Source organism: Sesamum indicum, linkage group LG9 (genome assembly GCF_026168435.1).
Source record: "Sesamum indicum cultivar Baizhima isolate 11 linkage group LG9, ASM2616843v1, whole genome shotgun sequence".
NCBI lineage: Eukaryota > Viridiplantae > Streptophyta > Magnoliopsida > Lamiales > Pedaliaceae > Sesamum > Sesamum indicum.
The window spans coordinates 6,747,557-6,773,625 of NC_142665.1; the positions used below are offsets into that span (position 1 = coordinate 6,747,557).

The 26,069-nt window shown below is 34.2% G+C and overlaps 2 protein-coding genes across 3 annotated transcripts; both read left to right on the top strand.

Annotated features, from left to right (window-relative positions):
* Nucleotides 1-3,598: 3,598 nt before the first annotated feature.
* TPR16 (Heat shock protein DnaJ with tetratricopeptide repeat-containing protein) lies at nucleotides 3,599-15,039 on the top strand. The gene is made up of 11 exons (XM_011091842.3): nucleotides 3,599-6,090; nucleotides 6,208-6,447; nucleotides 7,155-7,284; nucleotides 8,778-8,930; nucleotides 9,062-9,306; nucleotides 9,424-9,490; nucleotides 10,715-10,921; nucleotides 12,120-12,352; nucleotides 13,849-13,927; nucleotides 14,019-14,156; nucleotides 14,336-15,039. The coding sequence occupies exons 1-11, from the start codon at nucleotides 3,872-3,874 to the stop codon at nucleotides 14,537-14,539; spliced, it is 3,915 nt and encodes a 1,304-aa protein (XP_011090144.1). The 5' UTR covers nucleotides 3,599-3,871; the 3' UTR covers nucleotides 14,540-15,039.
* A 555-nt stretch (nucleotides 15,040-15,594) lies between these two features.
* On the top strand, nucleotides 15,595-21,411 carry LOC105170912 (ubiquitin carboxyl-terminal hydrolase 24). 2 transcript variants are annotated; one of them, XM_011091844.3, is made up of 7 exons: nucleotides 15,595-15,773; nucleotides 16,787-17,434; nucleotides 17,526-17,713; nucleotides 18,689-18,948; nucleotides 19,564-19,709; nucleotides 20,064-20,240; nucleotides 20,814-21,411. In XM_011091844.3, exons 1-7 carry the CDS (start codon nucleotides 15,759-15,761, stop codon nucleotides 21,000-21,002), a joined length of 1,623 nt encoding a protein of 540 aa, XP_011090146.2. In that variant the 5' UTR covers nucleotides 15,595-15,758; the 3' UTR covers nucleotides 21,003-21,411. The 2 variants fall into 2 exon arrangements, with proteins under 2 accessions (XP_011090146.2, XP_088740685.1); XM_088884559.1 differs by lacking the exon at nucleotides 15,595-15,773 and adding an exon at nucleotides 15,807-16,494.
* The last annotated feature ends 4,658 nt before the right edge of the window (nucleotides 21,412-26,069 follow it).

The following is a 26,069-nucleotide window of genomic DNA, read 5'->3' on the forward strand; positions in this document are numbered from 1 at the left end:
ACATCTCTAAACTATTAAGCATTGACATAAGCACCGAAAGCAACAAGATTTCCCACCCATCAAAGAACTCGAGTTCATCAGAATCCGTAAATGCAGATGGTTATAAGAAAGCCATGTCAATGAGTTGAAGCTACTTTAAGACGAAGTTAACATATATTCTGATGCTCTTTTCTTTTCCTAGTATGGAAAAAGTAGGAAAATTCTTGCATAAAGATCGACTAAAAGTTACTTTCTTTAGTCCAGCTGCTCCACATGAAACATGTAAACTTTTCTTCTTTAGTCACTGTCCTAACTATAAACTACAAAACCTCGTTCTTGAACCAATAATTCTCTCTAGGATTCGTCCATTGCTGGAGTTTTTAACTGTTTGGTAAGAATCAGCAAACAAGACAAATTTTCGGGCAACGTTGCTCATGAGAAGGCAGTAGATTCCCAGGCTAGCTAAGCTGCATTTGTTTAAGGGAAGACACTGCTCAATGCAATCATGTCGGGACAAAGGGATCCTTGTACCTCAGCAAAGATTTCGAGACAAATATAAAATTCATACCACATATGACAATCTCAACCGTACAGAAACTAATGCAGAAGTTAAGTAGTAGCAATCATATGAAAGTTACAAAAGGGCTGGTGCTTTGTGGGGTACTGTGGTTTGTGTATAAAAAAAACCTCTATCTCCTCTACTAGTCATTTTCATACTCTTGCATTCATGTCTACTTGGAAGGTTCCCTTTGAGGTTTCTTCCTTTGTCTCTTTGACAAGAACCTGATTCCTTGAGGTTTTGTTAAACATATCATGAGAATATTTGATTTTTCAAGTTTATTAAGAATGTTTACTATAGTCTAAATTTTACAACTATTGGGCAAAATTACACTTTTCGTTCCATACAATAGGAATTTAATGCTTTTAATCCCGTGCTTTACAGAATTTTAAAAATATTTTTAAAATTGAGAAAAGTCAACACATTTTATCTCATGTCCAAGTTTTTAAGTCAAAAAATGGATGGCAATGACACATGTAATGTGTTCATTAACTTGGCTGCTCAAACAATTGATTGACACGCGCATTGCATGCGCCATTGCCGTCTAATTTTCTGTCCGAAACTTGTATATGGGACTAAATGTGTAGATTTTTCTCAATTTTGGGATAATTCTAAAATCCTCGTAAAGTATAGGACTAAATGTGTTGAATTTTTCCCAATTTTATAACTATTTTAAAAATTCAGTGAAGTAAAGAACTAAAAGTATTGAACGGTCTATCCTATGAAACTAAAAGTGAAGTTTCGCCTTACTATTGATTTAGTGAACAATTTTTCATTTAAAAGAAAAAATTATAACAAAGATAAAGTTGGCAATTTCAAATCTCTATCCATAAATTACACAATTTTATCAAACATCATAAGTATTGATAATTTTTCAAACAACGATAAGGTATTCACAATTTTAAAAAAATTAGGAAACCCATTATAATTTACTCATAAAAAAAATAAATAATATTCAATAAAATTTGACGACACGACAAAAATGCCCAAAATAAATAATAACATCTAGTAACCATTTTGTTTCTTCTCCGTCTCTCTACACTGTCCCTGTGGTATAGCAATATCTAGTCGCCTTTTTGTCTCTTCGGCTGCCCGCAACATGATGACTGATGAGGGATGCCTTACCTAAAATTTGGTCTTAGGGTATTTTAGTTTGAAAAATGATCAATCCACAACCAAACTTTTATGAGAGGTATTTTTTAAATATTACAGATATACTTTCCGTAGTCCAATAAAATAGAGTTACAAAAAAGACTGTACGATCTCAAGTAAAAAAATTTAATAAGAATATATATTTGTAATTAGGGTAAAATCTTACATAATATGAATGTAAATTACCTAATAAATAATTAGCAGTTGAAAAACATGAATGAATGTAAAACCATGAACCAGCACCTTGGTTTCAATGATGGAATAAACTCACATGTTGGAGTTTTTGAACTTCCTTGGCTTTATCAAAGTACGGAAATGCTTTCTAATACAATTGGGCTTATTTATATGAAAAATTCTTGGTTGTGTTCAGTTTGATTGAATCAAATTAATTATAAAATAAGTGTATTATATTTGTTATATGATTAGTTATTCCTTTTAAATTGTATATTAATCACATAATAAATATATTGTACTTACCATATAATTAATTTAGATTCAGTACAGCCACGCTCGGGCCATAATTTTCAAATTTATATTGGATTTGGTATATAAAATGAAACATTATATATAAACAAAGGATTTAAACCATATTCTTGATTCTTTGGGCCTGACATTATGTTATTCAAACTTTGTTCTTGGCATTTTTAAATCACTCAAAAGTCACCAATAAGGCCACTTTGAAGTTTATTTCAATAGTAATTATTAGAGGTAATTCTCTATTTAATAAAAGATCGGACAAAATCTCACTTTTGGTTCCTATACGGTCATTCTCATTTTTTGTCCCAAACTTTATGTGTACAACACTTTTAGTCCTAAAATCTTAAATTTTTAACATTATTGGTCCTATTTTGTTAAGTATTGACGGAAACGATACGTAATTTGACATGTACCATTAGTTAATGGTCAGCTTCCGAAAAAAAAAAAAAAAGCTATTCAGGCGTATATTCAACTTCTTGGAGAAAAGAAATAGCGCCAACAAGCATTTTTTTTTTCCTATTGATACATGTAAATAACCCACAAACACTTCTAACTTATTTATACAACATTTTCATCTTTTTTCCTCACTTTAGCTTGAGAGCAATAAACCAAAATATGTCACAAACATCTCAAAATGCTTCAAATATTGAATGTTATTGTCACAAAGTTGCTCATTATTGTAATTAATAAATAATGGTTCAAAATAGTTTATATAAATTATATCAGAATTAGTAAAAATAAATAGTTTATAAAAATAAATTTTTTTTAATTATTCTTTCTTTCCAACCCTACCATAATGCCCACCCTCTCTTCACTTATTCTTTTGACTAAAATAAATAAATCAAGAGTCCAAAAGTAATCATTTTAATATAAAATCATTTCTCTAAAATAAATAAATCAAGAGTCCAAAAGTAATCTCTCTTCCCTTCTTCTTTTGACATATTAATTAGTGATTTAAAATTTTTAAAATTTAATTTAGTTTTTAAGTTAATTAATAATTTGAAAGTTTATTAGGCGACTCAAAACATCATACATACATACGACTGAAATATCAATTTAATATATAAAATTTAGATTATTTTTAATGAACTAAAATTTGAATATATAACCTTTTTTCATATATATTTAAATAAATATTTTTGGTCCAAACACGAATGATGGATTGTGTTAGTTATCCATCCTTTCCATCAAATCAAATTAATAATTATTTCATCAAAAAGAAAACCAATCATTATTTGCACAATTATCTTTTTCTAAATTGCAATTAAACCCTCAAGAAAATTATTAAGAAATATCCAAAAAAGAAAATGAAATAAAAATTATTATGCAAGAAAAGGAAAATAAAAAATAATGAAATATAGCATTAAAGAACAGAGGAAAGAAAAATCTAAAAAGAGATATATACTACGGCCCATGATTCTTGTGAAAGGACGAGCATCTCTCTCTTACATCTTTTCCTTCAATTTCAAGAAACTGATCCAAGAAAATTAGAATAAAAAAAAAAATAATCATAATTTTCTCCAAGAATTTGAAAAATATAATATATATTAAAATAAGAATTACTGCAAGGAAAGAAATGATTATGCGACGAAACTCTTGATCCCAAGAAAGTAGAAATCATCCCTTCTTGATTTGGCCCAGGTTCTTGAACAATCCGACGAGACCCAATCGCCGTTCGCAGCCAGCCGTGTGATTAGATGACTTATGTCGCCGGCCTTCGTTGACTCCGGAGCACCGGCGCCCTGTACCAACGGTCAGATTTTCTATCCGCATTTTAATTCATCGCATAACATCGACGAAAATATTAGCGCCTTCACCAGCTTTCCGAATCGGATGGATCCGAATTTCGGGTTTGGTTCTCCGTCATTGGGCCCTTCCAAGCCTGCCGCCGGCCTCTCCCGACCGCCGCGGCTCGCCAAGCTCCGGAAACCCTTAGTGGGCCACCGACCCAATCTATTCCGACCCGTATCACAAATGGATGTTGGGCAGGGTCTAGGAGGTTCGGGTGTTGAGTCTGCGAGCAGTGATCCAGGTCTTGGTACTTCTAAACCCGCTTCTGAATCGAGTCAGCAGAATGTGGGTCGTGGGTTTGTGTTTGGGTCCAATGATGCTAGTAAGAATAATTTATTTAGTGAGACTCTTGTGAATAATAATGCGGAGACAAGCAAGGTGGTGGATGACATGAGGAGGTTGAGAATTGAAACCGAGAAGGCGTATACAAATAGTATGAATGTGAAGAATGGTGGCAGTAGTAGTGCTGGTGGTGATATGCATTTGAGTGGAAAAGAGCATGGCCTGCGAGGTGTTGATGAAAGTGTGGTTTCTGAATTGCCAGATGAGATGAGAAGGTTGTACATTGAAAGTGAGCATTTCAGTAAATTATATGGTGGCAATGTGGAAGAACTTCCAAATAAGATGAAGAAATTGAATATGAAAGACTCTGAGCATTGTGGCTCGAAGAATTTGGGCTTTGGGAATGAGAAGGTTGACAACGTTAGTTCTGGAGACAAGAATGGATTGATGTTCAGAAAAGACACTGGAATTGCTGATGAGCCGATGAACTTGAATGTAACTAGTGCAGCTGGAGACAGTTCCGATCACCTTAAAACTAAACCAAGCTTGGCTTCTGGTGCAGAAACCATGCATGGCATGCAAGCTAAGAATTTGGGTGATGGGAATTTGCACAATACCTCTAGATCATTTAATTCGGGGTTTACTTTTCAGGCGGGAGGGGAAAGCAAGAATAGTGGTACTCATTTGAGTTCCAACAATGAAAATAATTCAACGTCATTACCGGTTTTTACATCTAGTGGCATTCGTTTCAAACCAGTTGGCAGTGTCTCTGAGATGCCATCTGTGGACAGAGTTGACAAGAAAGTTGATTTCAGTTTCACTAGCAAGTTGGATAGTATGGCAGCAGAACATGTTGAGTTCAAAACACCGGATCCTAAAGCACACTCTGTATTTGGCCTAAATAGAAAAGTCGAGACAAAGAGAGAATCGACCAAAGACAGTGGATTAAGAAAGAAGAAGGGGAAGTGGAAGAAACCTGCACAGGTGCCATTGAAGTTCCAGCAGGATTTTTTCTTTCAGGAAAATTTGCAAGAAAAGGCAGAATCTCCTGAACAGTATTCGCCCATGGACCTCTCTCCTTATGAGGAAACACTGGCTAATAATAGTTTCTCGAGAGAGACTTCTGTGGCATCAGAGGAATCTTCTCATTATGATGAAAATAATTCTTCAAGTGCAGCATATCCAAACGTTTTAAGTGACATAGCTGATGAAGTTCTAATTGCTGCGACAGCTGACTTGCATATAAATGAGCGTGATGTAAAGGGCAACGAAAGGAAAGATGAAGAATCTGTATATTGTATGAAAGAAGGTATCAGCGTTGAGATTCCTTATGAAGATGCTGCTTCAGGAGCCGAGACTGAAAGCTTCAAGTCTGCTACTGATGAATTAGATTATAGTACTGACTCCTTTGTCACTGCAGCCGATATTGAAGGAAGTTTCAGCTCTAAAATTGAGAGACAAAACAGTGATGGAGGTACTCGGTTTAAGTATGATACAAGTTTAGCAGACACGGCGCAAAGTAGCTTCACCTTTTCTGCATCATCCTCTTCTCTCGGTGAGTCTCCAGCACCAATGCGCGTCCTGAAGAAGAAAAATCGAGGCAAACTTTGTCAGGATTCATATAGCTCCACTCCAAGTGTCAAAATTTCGCATGTAGCATCCCACTTACCCTCATTGCAAGTTGCTGGATCTTCACTGTCCTCACCCGAGCAAGGCCTGATAGGTAATTTCTCGACTGTGTTAAACCAAAGAAGGGATGAATCTGAGCAAGATGGACCGGCAACCAAGCAAGACATTGCTCAAGCTGTGAGCATTGCATCTCAGGAATCCTGTGAAAAATGGCGACTGAGGTGTAGATTCATTTATTTTTTGTCAAAATTTTTATGAATTGTGTTTCCTAATATTGTATTACGACCATCTTCACATATATGATCAACGGTCTTGCTTCTGATTTTATTTCATGCTAGGGGGAATCAAGCCTATGCAAAAGGGGAGTTTTCGAAAGCTGAAGATTGTTACACTCAGGGAATCAATTGTATTTCCCAAAATGAGGCATCTAGAAGCTGCCTTAGGGCTCTAATGTTGTGCTATAGCAATCGTGCAGCAACACGTATGTCACTTGGAAGATTCAGAGAAGCATTAGAAGATTGTATAAGAGCTTCTGCCATAGATCCCAATTTCCTTAAGGTGCAAGTTCGAGCTGCCAGGTACGGTATCTGCTTACTGCTTCTGGCCCCAATTTTCTCTCTCTGTTTCTTGGTTTGGTACTGGTGTGGTTATATCTTCTTACATATGCAGTTTTCCGTGTTCTTGTGTTTTGCTTTCTCTTAATTGATTTCCTTTTCAACAAGCGTAAAAGATATGCCTCATAGGGGCAAAACCAGTAGCCGGCAATTAGTTATCTTTGGAGCTGGAAACAACCCCTCCCTCCTCCCATAAAAATGAAAAATTTGTGGTACCATGTTGATTGACAAATGGTATAGTTTTCAGCCGTATTATGGTACAGAACTTTTAATGATAACGCATCCTAAGGATTATAACCAAAAAGAGATTTCTTAAAATCCTAACACATTTGAATTTGCTCAAGTTTTTTCTCCATGGATTCAATGGGTTTTGTTGTTGATACCTTCTTGATGGTACTCCATCATCAATGTTATCAAGTCTTCCTCAATTATCTGTCCTATCAGCACTCAGTAGTAAAATGCTGGTTGCCACAGCGTAAGTTCAAATTGCTTTAACTTCAGAAGCCTTGTAGTTTCAACTATTTTTTTTGGATCAAAATAATCGCTACAACAGATTTGTAGTGTGATTTGCTCTTCAGCAACATGAATCATTCATGGTGGTCTCCCTCTTTTTGTCAATTGCAATAGATATTTCTCTCTCTCTCTCACGACTTTTTGTTGTAATTTTTCAGCTGTTATCTTGCTCTAGGCGAAGTTGAGAATGCAACTCCGCATTTTATGAAGTGTTTGCAAGGAGGGTCTGATGTGTGCGTGGACAGGAAGCTCATGGTAGAAGCTTCTGAGGGCCTTGAGAAGGCAAAGGTATTGAAATCATCCAATTTGACTACTATTTTCTAATTATGAAATTTTTTGTTAGAGCAGTCTATTGATTTTCGAGTTTTAACTGACTAGCTTATGAATATCCAATAAAATGCAACAATTGCACATTTTGTTAGTCAGTACTCACTATTAAGTTGGATATTAACATCATTTATGTTTTCATAATTCTCAATCTCTAGGAATCATTGCTGAAATATGTGAGACTTCTATTTTCTCTTAAGTTGGACGTAAAATGGGTTTAATACTGAAGTTTGTCGTAGATGATAGCATAGTACACCAAGCTTGTTTTAGCTGCTAAATATCTTGTATCAACCTGAAGCAATTTCCCTTAAGTGGTTGAGTTATCCAGTTGCCCCTGGTTTTACAACTTATGAGAGAGAGCATTTGCTCGAGATATAACCCTGTGCACTGAATGTTGAATGCTGAAATCACAGTATACAAGCATCTTTAATTTGTTTAAGAAGAAAGAATTCACTGCAATCGCAGATTGCAGCATTTCTTTTTTATCACAGAGATAGATGTGTAAGCCTGCGCCTTCAATTATCTCAATGCGAATGCAACATAGTGAAAAAGAAAAAAAAAAAAAAAACCTGGAATTGAGGGTGGCAGATTTGACGACTGGGTATAATGTGTGTAAAGTTGGCCCAATCCTTTTGTTTGTCTTTACTGTTAAGGAGACCCAACTTGGATCTTGGAGCCAAATTAAATTTTTTTTGATGCTGTATATATGCTGTTGGTTTATGCTCTCTGGTTAAATGGATGCTGGGGTTGATGGTCATCCTTGTTATAACATAGCTCTGTGGTAGTTCCATTTGTGGCACACAGAAAGGGACTACAGAAGTTGGCAATCTTTAATAAGATTCATAGTGTATTTCTCATGATGGCTTCTGATAATTTCTTTTTTTATGGTGATCTTGCAATCTAAAGGTAACATACAGCTTAAGCATTGAGATTTTTCTGATCTGTTCTATTCAGTGGCAATACTGGGGAGAATTGTGGTTGAACCTCTTGAAACAATTTCTCCCAGAAGCAATTTCATGTTACTTTACGGTTACTTGATCTACCCCCTCAATGATTAATTTTTTGCAACTTTATGACTACTACAATGAAGTAATTTTGGGAACGTGAGTATGTCCCATACGAATCTTTTGGTCAGTAAAGCTTCAGAAACTTCTAGTATATTCACTTTCCTCGTGACTGCTCGTAAGTGATCTTTTGTTTGTCAGACCCCCGTCATTGCATAAAAACGACATAGTGGTATTCTGGGGACCAGGATTCGAGGTGTAAGTCTTACAGAAGTATTTGGTTTTCTAGAAGTCATGTTATGAGCGCTCTAATGTTGGTGAATGTATGCTGAAATGTCGCCCCAAATATTTAATATGACAATTTATTGTGTTTTTACCTTGTGAAAATCTAAAATGTTAAATTCATCTAAGGAAATGTGTGATGTGATTTTTCTGTTTAATTGTTTCCAGAAAGTTGCAGAATGCATGAAGCAGGCTGCTGAACTTTTGGAACGAAGAACATCTAGTGACATTGATATTGCTATTAGTGTGATTTCTGATGGTTTGACGATAAGCTCATATTCAGAAAAATTGCTTCAGATGAAAGTGAATGCTCTTCTTATGGTATGTATTAATATTAAGAGATACTATACATATATTTGTAGGTGCATATAATTTGTGAGTTATGTACTTAGCTTTTTGTTTATATTATTATATTCATACTTCCAAATATTTTACTCTTATTTCACTAACAGCTAAAGAAATATGAGGAGCTCATCCACTTCTGCGAGCACATTCTTGGTTCTGTGGAGTCGAACTTTCTGATGCTGGGTGCTGATAGCCACCCAGTAGAGCTTCATCGTTTCGACTTGAAGAGGGCTCCTTCCTTTAAGGTCTGGTGCTCATCACTGATCCTTAAGTCATACTTCTACCTCGGAAAGCTTGAGGACGCTATCGTATTCCTGAATAAGCAGGAAGAATCAGTGTCTCTTGTGGAGTGGTAATGTCCAATATATTATTATATGTAACACATTATAGATTTGGTGCTTCACTTCCAATCAGTGGATTGTATTATTCTGTTTACTCAAAATGCTTCTTCCCAATTTGACTTCTGCAGTGAAAGCCAGAACCTTGAATCCTTGATTCCATTGATAGGCGTTATACGCGAGTTGTTACACCATAAGGTGAGTATGTTTGTGATTTCTCTTGAATGAACAATTTTTTAGAATTGGGCCTCCCTTGAATCTTAAATAGATGAGTTCAGTTGGGTTTGATTCCAAGAATTGGTTCACGTTATGCAATCAGCAAATTCAGGATATATGTAAACAAAGCGGCGATCGTGTATATTTGTGATTGTTACATGAATTATTGTTACTGAACTTCCTTCTATGAGTTTGAGGAATTGTTACTGAAAAGTATAATGAATGCATATGATACGAATACGATTAGTTTACAAGTTTGAATTTTCTTTCTTCCTTTATGTATAAAAAGGTATTTCAATACTATGGTAGAAGAAGAAGATATTGTTTCAAACAACAAATTCATAAATAACAAGCATGCAAATGAAATATGCTATAGTGTTTTCACGGTTGTCTGGGTTGCAGGTCTACTGTTCCCAAATATCATGTGTACGGTGCACCTACATGATATACCTTACTTGTCTGTTTTACTGTTATAAAAGCCCGTCGTTTACCTTACTAAGCATTAAGAATACACGGCTCAATTTCCAGAATCAAGATTTCCATGCATCTCAATTGTTACGTTTTGGCAACATACAGATTTCTATTAAGGCATGCCAAACTTGCATTACAAATTTCCCTATGTTTGTTATGCTGATTTTACCTCGTCGTGCTAATGAATTTAGAGAGTAAACGGGAGAATTAATACAATCAATTGTCAATCAACTAGGGACCTGGTCATAGTCAGTCTTAAGGGGTAGAAATTATTAAACTGAGTTATGACTTGCTCATTAGCAAGAAAAAGTGGTTGTTAGTTGGTGCAGTCAGCATCTCTTCTGACTTCTCCTTGTTGTCTGCATATCATTAGGATTGAAAATCTTATATTGTCAGCTCTGCAACTATTCAATTGTATGTTAACCACATACTAGGACTAAGGAGATAGCTTTCACATGGAAAACGGTCTAATGGTGAACACAAAATCTGGCTGATCCTTCATCTTGATGTCTGTGGTTAGAATAGAAATAGTTTTATTTTGTCTTTATGTTTGGGAAAACTGTACCTCTTATGGTCTTCTATAGATACATGATATTCTTCGACCCACAATGATCTATGAAATAATTTTTTATTTGCAACTGCTGGACCTCCTCTTTTCTCGTCCCTTGTCCTCTCTGTGTAGATGAAATTTGATAAATCAATTTCCTTGATAAAAGTCAACCATTTGCTATTTAGGCTGCAGGAAATGAAGCATACAAATCAGGAAAGCACGCGGAAGCTGTTGAACATTACACTGCTGCTATATCATGTTCTGTTGAATCACGGCCTTTTTCAGCAATATGTTTCTGTAACCGTGCTGCTGCATATCGGGCTATGGGCCAAATTTTGGATGCTATTGCAGATTGCTGCCTTGCCATCGCGCTTGATGGAAGTTACTATAAGGTTTGCCTCTAAAAACATTGTTAGTCGGTGCCAATTGCTCTATGTTATTATGGATGTCTGTTTGATTGTCCTGATATGATTGATAAAATGGAGTTCATTTCATACATTTCTGCATATATTTGGATGCCGAGCATATTATCTATGTGGAGGGCATCTATGTTGATTTGAGTCAGAGTCAGAGCCAGAAGTTGGTTATTCAAATTGGGAGTTTCATGAAATTTTTGCATCGGATATTTGTAGTTATAAATGGCGACGCCATGCTGCACTATGGCTCAAGGTGCAGTGACTGCCCTTTTTTGTTATTTTATTTTTTGCATTGTGGCAAGGAGCCTTCACAAAGGTTCGTGCCTGGAGCACCTTTGTAAACATGGTCAAATAAAAGGGGTAGGCAAATAAAATCCTAGCTTTGGCATGTCTTTTCCTCCAGCTGAGGTACTATTTTCCTTTTCCTTTTCCTTTTTTCATTCTTCCTCACTTTCTTCTCCATTCCACTTCTTGTTTTTTCTCTCTTCTAACAGAGGCTTTCTCTCTTCTTTGTTCCTTTTTTTTTGCTAGTCGGGCACTGTTTCTCCTCTTTTTTCCTTCTATTTTTCTTCTCTTTATCCTGAAATTACTGAAATTTATGTTCTGGAGGTTTTTCTTCACATATTTTTTAGCTGAGATTTTGAAAATTAGTATGAAACTCTGAAATTATTGAAATCATTTTGCAAATTCCTGGAATGTGTTAAATAAGTGCTGGAATTTGCTGAATTTATGCTACTAACATTTTATGTATGTGAATTTTCTGTGAGATTATGCACCATACTTAAATAAGGCACACACAGCACTGGGTAATGTGTGCCTTGTGCCTTAAACAACTTGCATCCATTTGCACAAGCATTGTTGATATGCACCCTGAAATTTATAACTCTGTTAGGAAATGTAACTTAGAATGAACTTAGTCTTACAGTCTTATGGTAGTAATAAGCATCCTTGTTTTTAGCCATTCTTGCATTTTGCAAATCAAAACCTTAATAAAGACTTCTGGCACAACTTATAACTGAAAGGTATACTCATATAGTTTGGCTATTTGTTTTGCGTTTCATGCTACTTACAGTTTTGCTGCTGCACATCACAGATAAGTTATGCTTTTAAAATGTTTCTAATGACTTTATTAGGTTAACTCTAACCTTTCTAACGGCCACTCATACGTCTGCAGGCCCTCTCTAGACGAGCCAGTCTATATGAGATGATTAGAGATTATGGGCAAGCAGTTGCAGATCTTCAGAAACTTGTATCACTTCTCACAAAAGAAGTAGATAAAAAGATGAATCAATCTGGACCATCTGATAAAATGGACTGTGTGACTGAGCTCAGACAAGCTAGAATGAAACTTTCAGAAATGGAAGAAGCATGCAGAAATGAGATTCCCCTGAATATGTATCTCATTCTGTAAGTAGTTCTTTATTTTTTCTTTTCCTTTTTTCAGAAATGGGATTCCACATGCCAGTCATTTAGTGGATGCTTTGTCTATCGAGGGTCATGACTATTTGCTAGAATATAAGTTACAATGCCGAAATACTACCCTATTAAATGTAGTTAGAAAATTTAGTAAGAACTAAAATTACACTTATCATTACTGTATGATGTTCATTGGCTTCAAATTTAAATAGACCAAGTATATATATCTAAAACCATATATTATGGAGATTGCAATTGAATCTACTTCATTCTTGATATACAATTTAAGCTTTTCTATAATGTTGAGGTCCTTAGAAGCTTGAAAAGGTATTCAGATATTTGTATTACAATTTTTCAATTGCTCAGTTTACTACGTTTCTTGATAATCATCGGCAATCTTTTCTATCTTAACTATTTATAAGCATTTCTTTTAATCCAAGTTTTCCAAGGTTAGTTAGATGTATGGAGACTTTTCTTTTGATTCAGATGATCTCTTGTGAGTAGAAGTAAACATAAGATATATTGCGTTTTCCATGATGAGTGTTTTTTGGCAATAAGTAATACTCCAAGATGAATATGTACCAGAAAATGGTTTTAATGTAAAAAAGCAAATAAGAACTGTTTGGTGCATAAGTTCTATGTATGGTCTAACCCCGGGCCACATGTTTCTAGTTTTGGAATTAAGAGTGATTTTTTGGTCTAGATGAGAGTGTTAAAACCAAGAATTGAGAAAATAAGATTGGCCATGTCACAGATTGTTTTTTTTTCCTTACCCCGTAATAACTTACTTTCAGGTTTTACATTGCTACTTTGTAACCAGTTAGGCAGTATGATGGTTAAATGCAATATTGAGGAAAACTAAATAAGAAGGAAAAAAATTACCATCCTATCATTGGGATTAGTACTTGTTAAGATGAAGAAAACTCTTTCTGGTTCAGCAATTTTAAACTTGATGACTTTTGTGGTTGGTCCATTTGAAGGATAAACGTTTCACGAGGTTGATGCATGACAAACTTGCTTTGTTCTACTCCAATTCTCCATAGGCTTCTTGTTCTTCCATATTTGTTCTCTGCTGCCCCATTGTTTTAGCATTTTATCTTTTGCGGTGCTAGGGAGGTTATTCCTTTGAGTTGACTCCAAATCCTTTCCACATTCTGAATCTGTCATGTTGGGCATGTGCATTTCATGTTCAACTCCACTATTTTCTCCTATGAACAGGCACAAACTATTCCATTTTGTTGTAAATTACCATAACTTTATTTTGGCAATTCATCTTCTATCTTAACTATGTCCCTTGCTGCATAGAGCAAGCGATTTCCTGGGACTTTCAGGCCCCTGCCTTTGCGAGAAGTGAAAGTTCGTTGTAATTTTAATAAGACAAATTATGCCTTGGACACTGACAATAGTAAATTGATGCTTGTGTCCATGTATATATGGATGCAAATGGATTGCTGAATGTAATGACCAGACTGCTTCTTGAATGCCAGGGGAGTTGATCCATCTGCATCTGCATCTGACATTAAGAAGGCTTATCGTAAAGCTGCACTAAAATATCACCCTGACAAGGTTTCATATTCTTTTGCTTCTATAAGGATGTGTTCTTTCAAAGTGACAAGCAGCAACATGAATGAATAATTATAAGTTTTCATTGGTTCAGGCTGGTCAGTCTTTGGTTAGAAACGAAAACCCAGATGATGGCATCTGGAAGGAAATAGCAGATGAGGTGCATAAAGATGCAGACAGGCTCTTTAAAATGATTGGAGAGGCATACGCAGTACTTTCCGATCCTACCAAGGTATTGATTCGATTTCAAACTTGATTATGAAATGCCTACTTGTAGTTTCTCCATTTTACACATTAAAACAACAATCAAAAGCAGTATCATCACTGTAAAGTACTTTAAACCGTTGCCCTTTTTACGTGAATGCATTATCAAGATTGTCATTTTCTTTGCTGAATCCTTCCCACTTACAGCGCTCACAATATGATCTGGAAGAAGAGATGCGAAACGTGCCAAACAGAGGCAACACCAATATGAGTAACTCGAAAATATTTTCCGATTTTCATAACTACTCATACGATAGAAGTGGCAGCAGGAGACAATGGCAAGACTTTCGGAGATCATATGCAAACACCGGAAAAGGGCCAGAAAGAAATCAGTATAATTGGTACTCGTGATGACATTTCTGGACATAATCCAAATATGTCTACCAAGAATCACGGGAAAGCTATACATCCTGCTGTAGCTAATACTCGAGTCTCGACCAATCAACAAGGACGGAGCGATAGACTAGTGATCCCATTTTCTGGTTGGCAGTCACAGCCACATATAATATCCAAGAAAATGAGGCGGATGGTTTCTTCTGGATGTAGAGACATGGGTGGTAATGAGGTTTCCTAGAGGGAGAATGAGTGATTGTTGTGTTTTTGAATGTTGAGAGGGACAAAGGATTGATAAGCTTTGCAGCGGATTTGAAGTGAGTATAGAAGCAGGAGTTTTGTGAGAAGGTGAGGAAGCTGGCTGAGTTTGTGCTTCATCCCATGACTGTATAATTTGTATTTGTCAGATTTCTAGAGTTGAGAATTGTGGTCTTGTACATAAAGCTATTACTGTAAGATGTTTTATTGATTGGAAAATTTCAACTCTTGTTTTAGTATAAGAATTTTGGTTACTTTTATCCCATTTTCCCAATTCGACAACTGATGATCTACAAAATTCAAAATTTCCAGTTAAGAAGACGACAAAATTCTGTTTACTTGTCCAACAAGTTTCATAAAATGTGATTTTATTAAATTGGATAAATATATTATTATAAAGTGTTTATTCTATATTATCAAAGCTTAATTTTAATTTTTAATTTCAAATAAATATCATTATTTATTTTGAATAACTCAACCCATTTAAATAGACGGATTGAGTTATTTAATTAAAATAGTCTAAATAAACACAATATAATTAATATATGATTTTTTTTTCATTGAAATCACAAAATAAAATTACAGTTGGTGGGACAGCCTTAACTACTTCTTTCTAGTTCCCAACAGAATTAGTTTAAATACATTAATTATTATTTATATTGTTACATTTTTTAATCAAATGACTTTTTATATTAGCTATTTTGTAGTTAATTATTAATTAAAAATAATTGGATAGTGGAATAATAAGAATATCAATCCTGTTTATTTATATTATTTTAAAAAAATAAATAAAAAAAGGATTGTAGTTTCATCTGTGTCTCTCTCACGCCTTTTTCCTTCTCTCTCAAAATTTCATGTCTTCCGTAGTCGTTTTGCTCTCTTTGTTCTCCGACAGCCTTTCCAGCAAACGGCACCGTTTCTACCTCAATGGCCCACTCTCCTGCTCTTCCATGAGCTCCTTCATGCTCCCATTCTCAATATGACTCATCATCAGGTCCCTTTTCCCTTTCTCTCTCTCTCTCTCTCCCTCTCTGTTTTTTCTTTTTCTTTTAAATAATGTTTTTGTTGTATTTGATAATGTGTATAAGAAGCTTTTTTGGTTTCTTGGAAAATATTTGAGTTATGGGGTTCGGGTTTAGGTTTCGTTGAGGTTTGAGCTGCCGTGGATACGACTGCTTGCTAGGGTTTTGGTGTATATTATGAATATTTTCATTGTTTCCGACAAGTGAGGAATTGGGAAAGAAAATTTAGTTAATGGGGAGATATGTTGCGGAGTGTAATGTAGCATATATGTTTTCTGTATTTTGTAACTTAGAGCTTTTGTGTTGGAATATCTTTTTCGCTTATTGGCGTTGGTGGTGTCATTCTTGCTTATTTTGGTGGTTTTGCTCTTTTTACGATGTCTGGTTTTTGGCTTGTTGAGGAATAAGGACAATGAAAGAATATGGGGAAATTAAGAACTATGAGCTTGTCGGTGCTTGAAAGTTCGGATCATTCACACTGAAATGACCAAGTTGGGACTTGGAAATGATAACTTTTGATGAGCGGTATTCATGTTAGACAAAATCTGTGGTGTCGATAGAGGCTGTTTTAGCGTAAGAAAATTTAGGAATTTGTTTCTTTATTTAATTTTTTGTCCATTCGTGGTATTGGAGCTGGTATCATTGTGAGACTGTCACAGTGCACAACTTATTTTCTTTTGAATCTATTACAAGGTAATTTGAAAAGTGCCCTTCAATTTGTTCGCCATTATCCTTTTTAAGTATTCTGCTGTTGAATTTTGATGAGCTAGTGTATTGCACTTTATTTTAGCTGAAATCTGGTGTACCCTATTAGTGGTTAACACATTCAGTCCTAGAACATAAACTAACTCCGAAATTGGACTAATTTCTACTGAAGGAATCTTCTTCTTTTGTAAAACTTGCATTGATTGACAGATTTTGATGTCTACAGTTCCGCAATCAATTATTTTCGTCAATTTATCTTCACGTAATGTTTCTATTTCAGGTGTTGATTTTTGGATCATTTACAGAAGATGAGATCAGATCCATGCAATGCCAGCCACAAAAGAATGATGTAGATATCACTTTTGGTTCTTTGGATTCAGAAACATTAAGATCTGTGGGCATTTTCAGTACTAGAGTGACAGATCTCCTTTCACCTGGAGGATCTGAGCTGTCAAAGCCAGCTAGTACAAATGTCTTTAGACTTCCTAGCATTTCTGAGACCACATCAGAGGTGGAAGTGGCTTTTGTGAAGGAAAATGGGTGCAGGAGTAGCACATGTCCTGGTAATAGTGGTGCAAAAGAACTGAAGCCAGGCCACATAGAACGACCTGCATCTGTAAGTTCTGACAATGAATTTTCAAAATGGTCGACTCTGGAGCAGCCTAGCACCCATGATGTGAGTGAATTATCTTCCTCCTTAGAAGATGTTTTCTTGGATGATTCTGGCAATGGCATTCACCAAGTGGAGTCCCAAGAGATTATCTTCAAGGAATTAAATGGGCCAAATGTTACTCCTAGGAACTTCTTGCCTCGAGGTTTAGTAAATTTGGGGAACCTATGCTTTCTCAATGCAACGCTTCAGGCTCTACTATCTTGTTCACCATTTTTTGAACTCTTGCACGAGCTAAAAAATCGCAATATACCAGAGGTAGCATGCTGAAACAATTTATATTGCATGAAAAAGTTATTTAACATACATATCAACTTATGGGTGTTGCATTTCCTTCTGGCAATTGTAGATTGGTTATCCAACATTGCGTGCATTTGTTGAATTCATCTCTGACTTTGACATACTCACCGACTCAGTTGGCAAAAGGAATGAGAAAACTGTTCTTGAAACTGGAAGGCCATTTCGGCCTGTCATGTTTGACTCCATATTGAAGAGCTTCACTCCAGATATTTCTGATAACTTATCAGGCAGGCCTAGGTGTGTGCATATTGCCTCTGTTTTCTTTTTGATGTTATTCTTTTGTTTTCAATTTATTTGTAGTCAGTCATTTTGCATTTTTCTCTTGACCCTTACCTGGGTGAAAAATTGGAAGCCACTTAAGAAAGCATCTTCTCTTTCCCTATATCTGGTGAAGGACTTCAATTGTTGGGGAAGAATCGATGCCTCTTGCTAAGGAGGAACTTGCCCCACTTTTCATGGGCTTAAACCAACGCCTTGGGTTGGTCCCAATGAAAGTTACTACAACCCCTCAGCATCTATAGCACAGAACTTTCTGTTGCTTTTTGAAAACTGATTGTCATTTCTGACAATAAGTTTCTATGCGAGATCCTTACAATCAGTATAAGAACAAAATGAATAAGGTAAAAACATCAGGGCCAACATGTGCTAGTAACAGGGTCCTACAAGATTCTTACACCAATGGATTTTGGGAAATATGGTTGCCCACTAAAACTGCTAACTTTCAAGTTTAACAAATATAATTTTTTAGGAGACTCATACTTTTTACGAATCTCTACTTTTTCGGTAAAGATTCAACAACTATTGTTAGTTTACCAGCTGACTCACTACATATATTGATTTATAAGCTGTAACTGGTGAAGTATGGATGCTCATTACGAAGCTAATAATTATAAAAGTACAATTAGAGTCTCAATGTCCTGCTGAGAACAATTATTACAGGCTTTTACCAATGGCTTTCATTCGTTAAAAGATTAGTATTGAAACTAAAACCAAAGTTATAGATCCTAAATTTCCATCATATGCATATTGTAATCTGTTTCACTGATTTTCCTAAAACCTGCATTGTTGGATAGTACAGTAACTACAGTTTTGTCCCAATTATCTAAATATGCAGCTGTAGCCTGTATATGTTATTTTGATTATCTGTCCATTTTGGTTTTGAAATTCATGTAAGAATTTCTTTTGATTGTCGGATATCTGCATGCCTTTCAGGCAGGAAGATGCTCAGGAGTTCTTAAGTTTTATCATGCATCAGATGCATGATGAATTGCTTAAACTTGATGGGCAATTTTCCAATGGAAATGGAAAAACTGCATCTTTGGTCTCTTCAACTGATGATGAAAGTGAAGATGACAACTGGGAGACTGTCGGCCCAAAGAACAAAACTGCTATTACAAGAACTCAGAGTTTCGTACCATCAAAGTTGAGTGCCATTTTTGGAGGCCAATTAAGAAGTGTTGTGAAGGCAAGAGGTGGGTCAGGATTTGAAGCACCTAACTTCATGCTGTGTGAACCTTTTTATCCATAATTCACGCATCACATCATTAATTATTTCAGTTATCCATTTCTTTATTCCAATGCTTTTTTTAAATGAAGTTCAATCATGAGATGTGATCGCGACTTCGATCAGATCATAGATCAAACGTGTCAATCATATAAATTGAGTTTAAGGCTATGATCTGAATTATCAAAATACTGAAAGTAATTATGCTGAAGATACATATCCTACCACTTTGAACTTATCAAAATATTTCATGTTTGGAAATTGTGGAAAAATGGTTTGGCGATTAGTCAAAACTATAGCGCAACTCTTGAAGGAAAAGAAAATGAGGGAAGAAAAGTAATGGGCATTGTTAATAGAAGTTGGCAATTGGAAAGTATTTCATTCAATATTTTCTGTTTTAACTATGTTTTGACATACCATGTATGATCAGGAGATCTTTATCTTAGGTGCTAATCCCATAAATTAACTGTAAAACTTTAGCAAATGGAGATATAATCCCATCTATCCAGTCATCATTTGATTATCTTGCTGGCTGTCATCATTTGCATATCATCTCTTGACTTCCCATCTTGTGTTTAAGCAGGTAACAAGGCCTCAGCCACCATACAACCATTTCTCTTGCTCCACCTCAATATTTGTCCTGAGCCTGTCTGTACAATAGAAGATGCACTTCGATTGTTTTCTGCCCCAGAAACGCTTGAAGGGTATCGAACTTCAGCAGCTGGAAAGGTACATCATATATTCAATGTTATCACTCTCTCTTCTTTGTGCATGTTAACATAGCTTTACAATAGTTTGATAATTTTCTTCTTTAACTTAATCTTCTATGTTTCTGTTAGATTCTTGTGCTCCTGAATCTTCCTTTATATTAAACTTTTGTCGCCGGAGTGTTATAAACCATATAAAAGAAGTAGAATTCTTGGTCATTGATTAGCGATGGATGGTTGGATATGCAACTGGTGTGGTATCTCTGGTTACATTGGGTAGTTAATCATTACATCATATAAGAATCCAATGTTTATAACAAAAAAATACACCATGTAGATTAATCATTTAAATTCAACTATGATCTAAATATCTCAGGCTGAGGTGGTGACTGCAAGCAAGTCTGTTAAGATCCTGGAGCTCTCTGAGATAATGGTTTTGCACTTGATGCGCTTTAGCTATGGAAGTCAAGGAAGCACTAAACTTCACAAAACTGTGCATTTTCCTTTAGAGCTTGTTGTTGGTCGTGAATTGCTTGCCTCTCCGTCCTCTGAGGTGAATTGCTCCTCCTTTTGGGTTTTATGTCCTTCGATGACATGACTGACTAGTAATATAGTTTTTTCATCGAAGTTGTCATTTGATTTGTATTATTCTACTTATTCGTCTATTTTAGCTTGCTATAGTACATTACCCTTTTCCCCCAGACAAGGTCTCCACTTCTTCTTTACATAATACCCATTGCTATTTTAGTTTACGCCATAAAACTACTAAATGCTTATATCTTCTGCCTTGGAGGGAACATTCAGAAAGTTCCACGTTTGGTATCCCTGAGACCCATTTGTTATACTTGTTGGATAAAATTTAAAGAGTTGAAATTTACTGAAAATTTTCAGATGGTCTCATCACATTTTCATTTGAAATTAGATTATAGCAACCCTGTTTCAAGGCCGAGGAAATCTTTCTGGTATCAAATGCACAGTAGCCTTGAAATTTTTAATTACACTTTTTGTCGAACAGAATGAAAGGGTTCCATGTCCTGTAAAGATGAATCCTGTTATCTGGATTCATAGGAATGCAAGGCACTATATAGCTTCTTATTGAGCTCTTTTCTGCTACTGATTGATATAGGTTAGAAGGTATGAGCTTGTCGCTACAATCACTCATCATGGAAGGGACCCTTCAAAGGGCCACTATACTGCTGATGCACGCCATCCAAATGGCAAGTGGCTGCGTTATGACGATGCCTCTGTTACACCCATCCCTGAAAGCAAGGTGCTCCATGACCAGGCATATGTTCTCTTCTACAAACAATTGTAGCTATTATAATGTATTGAGAGTTGTGTTACATATTCTTGTATATGTACCCTACTATATTCACGTTGAGTATAGAATCCGGCATATTGATGACAATATCCAGTCAAAACAAAATTCTTGAACTATTTTCTCAGAATAGGTCCCTTCCAGTTTCAAACGTTTGAGAAGCATATCCTTAATCTGGAACCAGATGGTTGCTGTTTGGTGATGCAATGAACTAAACTACAGTGAGAAGGCATTGCCGGCATAGGAGAATCATGCTTTTTCAAATTGAGGTAAACAAAAAACCCTTGATTTGGGTTGGGGATGGCTGTATGTTGAGCTTTGATTGAATTATGGTTGAGAAGTGTAAAGAGTACTGTTGTTCTTGGTTGTTGCTTCATGAATGGATTTTGACAGTAATTGGGTTCCATTTACTGGGAGAAAATATAGCAGATTCAGGAAGCATTGAGAAGATGAACACTGAACTGCACACAGCTTATTTCTGCTCTAATCTCATACTCACCACTTCATCAAACTTCTAATCTTACTTACCACACACATCCTCATTTTAATTCTCTTAAATACTGTATTATTTGTCATGCTATTAATATTTATTGATAAAACAATTACTAATAATAAGACAAATGTTACATCACTTGCAATGTAATTCAATCAAAACAATTTTCCTTACCTCTCTCTCTCTCTCTCTCTCTCACACACACACACACACATATATATATACACACACAATTTATTGAGAAAGATCTATAAATAATAATTATATTTATTTATGGAATGTGTTTCAATTGTTAATTTATATATTATACATACACAAAAAATTTAAGGAAACTAAATAGGTAATTTATTGTGAGAGATCTATAAATAATAATTATATTTATGTTATGGAATGTGCTTCAATTGTTAATTAATATATTATACATACACAAAGAATTAAGGAAAATAAATAGGAAATTGAGGCCACTGCCTCCTTCATTCTAGACTTTAATTGGTCGGACTCAGATTCAGAGAGTGAGAGAAAGAAAAAGGGATTCAATTTCATTTCCCTTTGCGTAATAAAAACCCAAAAAAAAAGTGATAATTTCAATCTCTTCTCCAAGATTTGGTTTAATTATATAAAAAAAATTTATAATTTAAGAAATTATATCTAATATTCTTAAAATTTGCTTTCGTCTAATAAATAAATTTACCTGTTAGTTAAAATATATCGAATTTATTGATACTAATAAAAATTAGATAAAAATTCATATTTAACTCAAATTAACTTATTACTGGTTTATAGCAGCCCAAATAAATTTTGTTATGATTAAATTATCCTTATACATTTTCAAATATTAAGGCATATGAGAATGTATATCTTTATCACTATAAAGATAATTTAGCCAAAAAAATATAATTTAACTTGCAATAAGTCAGTAACAAGTCAATCAAAAATAAATATTAATTTTTAATTATTTTTTAATTAATATTCACTAATTCAGTAAATTATAACTAATAAAAGAATCTATTGCTTATACAGATACAAACTTCATGAATACTGTAAATTTTAAATAACAAAGAATTTAAATATGATTGCACCAGATTTTAGAGAAGAAAATTGTAATAGCTTACATGAAAATGATATTGAAGTGCACAATTGGTTGAATATAAAAATAAAAAGGGAGGGGGGGGGGGGGACAACAAATTGAATTAAAATCAGGGGGAGGTGGGGTGGGCCCAGGTGTAGAGGGGGTGATGCAACGGGTGACGTGTCGGATCTCACGTGAGGAGTGACTAAGGTTATAGTGTGTTACGCGGAGAATGGGGTGGAGAGAATCCAGGGGTAAAACCGGAAATACAATTAGGGGCCATTGAGCTGTCAGAACAGGGAAGCGTAGACGTGTCCATCAGGGAAGGGTGGGGGTTGGGACAGTATATGGTGCCGACAGCCCTCAGCAGCAGACTCTACGCCCAATGGGATTTTCCTAATCAACGGTTTAGACAACGTGCGATATATAATAGAGTGTGTGCAAGTGTATGACAGCTGAGATGCCCCCTCCTGCATTATTACTATAATTTAAAATTTTTTGTTGTATTTACTAAATTATTTAAAATAAAATATATAAATATTATTTTCTTCTTGATGCAATATTATGTTTTAAAGATTAATTTTAATTCTTTATTTTTGGTCATCTAAATACGGAATAAAAAGTATTTGATATATAATACATATAATTATATTACGCATTTTTTAATTTTAAATTATTATAAATATAGATCGTGACATATTTTAATTTAATAAGTGTTTTGGTAAAAATTAAAATTCATCGTTATAGTAACAACATACGATCCTTAACATTAAGGTGTTTCTTCAATCCAAATAAATTCTATACTTTTCGTTTATTAGATATGTTATTTTTTTCATTATGAAATTATTGATGTATCTAATAAATTAAATATTTTGATGCATTTTATAATGAAATTAGTTATTTTTATTCTTAAATTAAAAAAAAAGTTTATTTTTACATGTATGAAACGACAAGTCTTTATTACTCTCATTTTAAAAATAGCGATGTTATTTAAAAAAAATTATAAAATTTTGAATATAAGCTGATCTCAAATTTGGACAAATTCATCCCCGTCTTGATTCATTATAAGTCTACATACCTTTATATTTCTTGGTGAATTCCAAAAAAAAAAAGATTTATATTATAAGTAAGAAGTTGAATTGATTATAATTATATAATAATTTTTTAATTATCAATAACTAATATATTTATTATCAATATTAATTAAATATTTACTATTACAATGAACCAATAATTACTATAAAAATAGTCTAATATCATATATAAGGAGTTCATCAATTAGAATTATATTATGACTTTTAATTACTAATATATCCATCATAAATATTAATTCAATATTTACTATTATATAATAAATCAATAAATATATTAAAGTAGACTAATATCTACATATTGATAAGATTTGGATTCATAATATTATAACAATAAAATCTTAATTTATCGCTAACTGAATTATGTCTCGTTACATCGTATGTATGTAGGGTTAAACATAAATTAAGACAAGGACAACGTAATTCCCAAATGTCTTTATTTAAATTAATTTAAAATATGTGGCATTCATTGGCGTGAAGGTGTTATTTGGAAATAGCGACAATGACTTTTTTCTCGTGATAACGACTTTCTTGATCACGACAACATATGTACATATAAAAGAGAGAGAGAGTTGTCCTAAAAGCTTCGTATTAATAATTTAATGTAATAATAATATTAAAATCGTGGTCAAGGTCAACAATAATCCACTTCACCCGCTTTAAGACATCAACTTTTTGCGACTTTAGTATCATTATAACTCCACTTGATAGCGATGTATGAATTCATGCATTGCTTTTGTCTTCCTTCATCTCAAGTTGCTCAATTGCTTCATTTGAATTTAAAATTTTAGTAATAAATATAATATTTTATACTCGAACTTAATTAACACCCAAATTCTATATGGTTGAATTGTAGAATATCCATCGATGAAATTCCACGAATTTTTAGATTAGATGTCGAATCAATTCTTGCTTACAGGAAACAGGCGACAACCCTCCGACATTTAAGCAAATTTACCTTTATAACGAGGGAGTATTTATAATGTTCGTTCGGCATAACAATTAAAATATACTAAAATTTCCCACCATTTTTTGGCAATTTTGAGGATTTTTCCTTAATAATGTTCCTTTTGTCTCTTGGATTTCATGTCTTCCACTCAATAATTTAAATTTGAAAATTGACCTATAACTAAAACTCAATTTATCTAAATACTTTCAATATATATGTTGATGCAAAATAATTAAAAAAAAAAATTATTACAATTTTTTTAATCTAAATGCAATCTTAGTTTTTCAGTAAACATAAATAGGTCACATAGAGTTATTACATCAACAGTAATGATATCCCATTTTTTATCAAAAGGATGTGCGCTCGATTCCTTCTACAAATGTGAGAGTTGGGTTGGTGGGTATTTTGTAATCTATAAACGAGCTCTAATCCCTGATACTTATCTTGCTCCATAATGAATATCGAATTATAATCTTTACACCAGGACAGAAAGAAAGCTACATAGAATCGTACGTCCCTAAATTCATAATAAGATATATTTTGTACCAGTAACCTATATCCAAACATTCGTAGCGTCATAAAATTGAAATAATAACTTGATATGATACGATTTAATAATTCACAGCCCACTTAAAATGCGATAAATTAGTGTATGTGTATATGTGCATGTATATATTTGAGGATGGGTAGTTGTTGTTTTTTGTTTAGATTGTTTATGAAAAAGGGTTGCATTATTATTACAAGTGATGGACAAGCCAAAACAACAATATCCTCATAATAATTACAACTTGAAGAGGGCATGTGAAGTTCCCATTGGTTGAATGTAGCCAAATAATGATGAACATAAATATGTACAACTATATTATATACCAAGAAAAAGAATAAAAAAATGAGTATGGAGATAATAATAGTTGGGGGGAATTATGTCTCCATCTCATCATATTCCCATTTGCTTACCTGTCTATTTGTTCTTGCTTTCAATCAAACACCACCAAAATTCAACACATAGAACAAACCTTCCTTATACCTCTCCCTCTACTTCTTTTCTTTTTCTTTTTTTTTTTAAATGATTATTTAATTCCATCTATATAATTATTATTTGATGCCCCCAAAATTGAATGTTAATAATGAACTACCAACCCATTTTTTTAATTTATCTACCCAAAAAAATATTTTTTTAAGTAAGAAAACCTTATAGTCATTAAATTTCATAATAAGGGTCGAGGAGAAAACTGCAACATTGTGTGCTAGTCAGTCCGAAATTATTGAATGAAAGGGAAAAATGCAGTAAAAAACACACCTCGTTTCTTAGAATTAAAGACGATCAGTAACTTGAGTGTACTGCACATGACCCGTTACATAATGAAATGTCCATAGCCCATGTAATAGAATGATATATTGCTCATAAATAAGTCAAATAGGTTAATTACCCTATTTTCTTGTAGAGTGTAAAGAGTTTTCT

What these genes read in the sequence shown, in the direction of transcription:
- TPR16 (XM_011091842.3), top strand. Translation starts at nt 3,872, where the DNA reads ATGTCGCCGGCCTTCGTTGACTCCGGAGCACCGGCGCCCTGTACCAAC. An exon ending in GCGAGTTGTTACACCATAAG is followed by an intron (nt 9,491 to 10,714) that starts GTGAGTATGTTT and finishes TTTGCTATTTAG; the next exon opens with GCTGCAGGAAATGAAGCATA. An exon ending in CTGAATATGTATCTCATTCT is followed by an intron (nt 12,353 to 13,848) that starts GTAAGTAGTTCT and finishes CTTGAATGCCAG; the next exon opens with GGGAGTTGATCCATCTGCAT.
- LOC105170912 (XM_011091844.3), top strand. An exon ending in GAACTTCAGCAGCTGGAAAG is followed by an intron (nt 19,710 to 20,063) that starts GTACATCATATA and finishes TAAATATCTCAG; the next exon opens with GCTGAGGTGGTGACTGCAAG. An exon ending in TTGCCTCTCCGTCCTCTGAG is followed by an intron (nt 20,241 to 20,813) that starts GTGAATTGCTCC and finishes TGATTGATATAG; the next exon opens with GTTAGAAGGTATGAGCTTGT.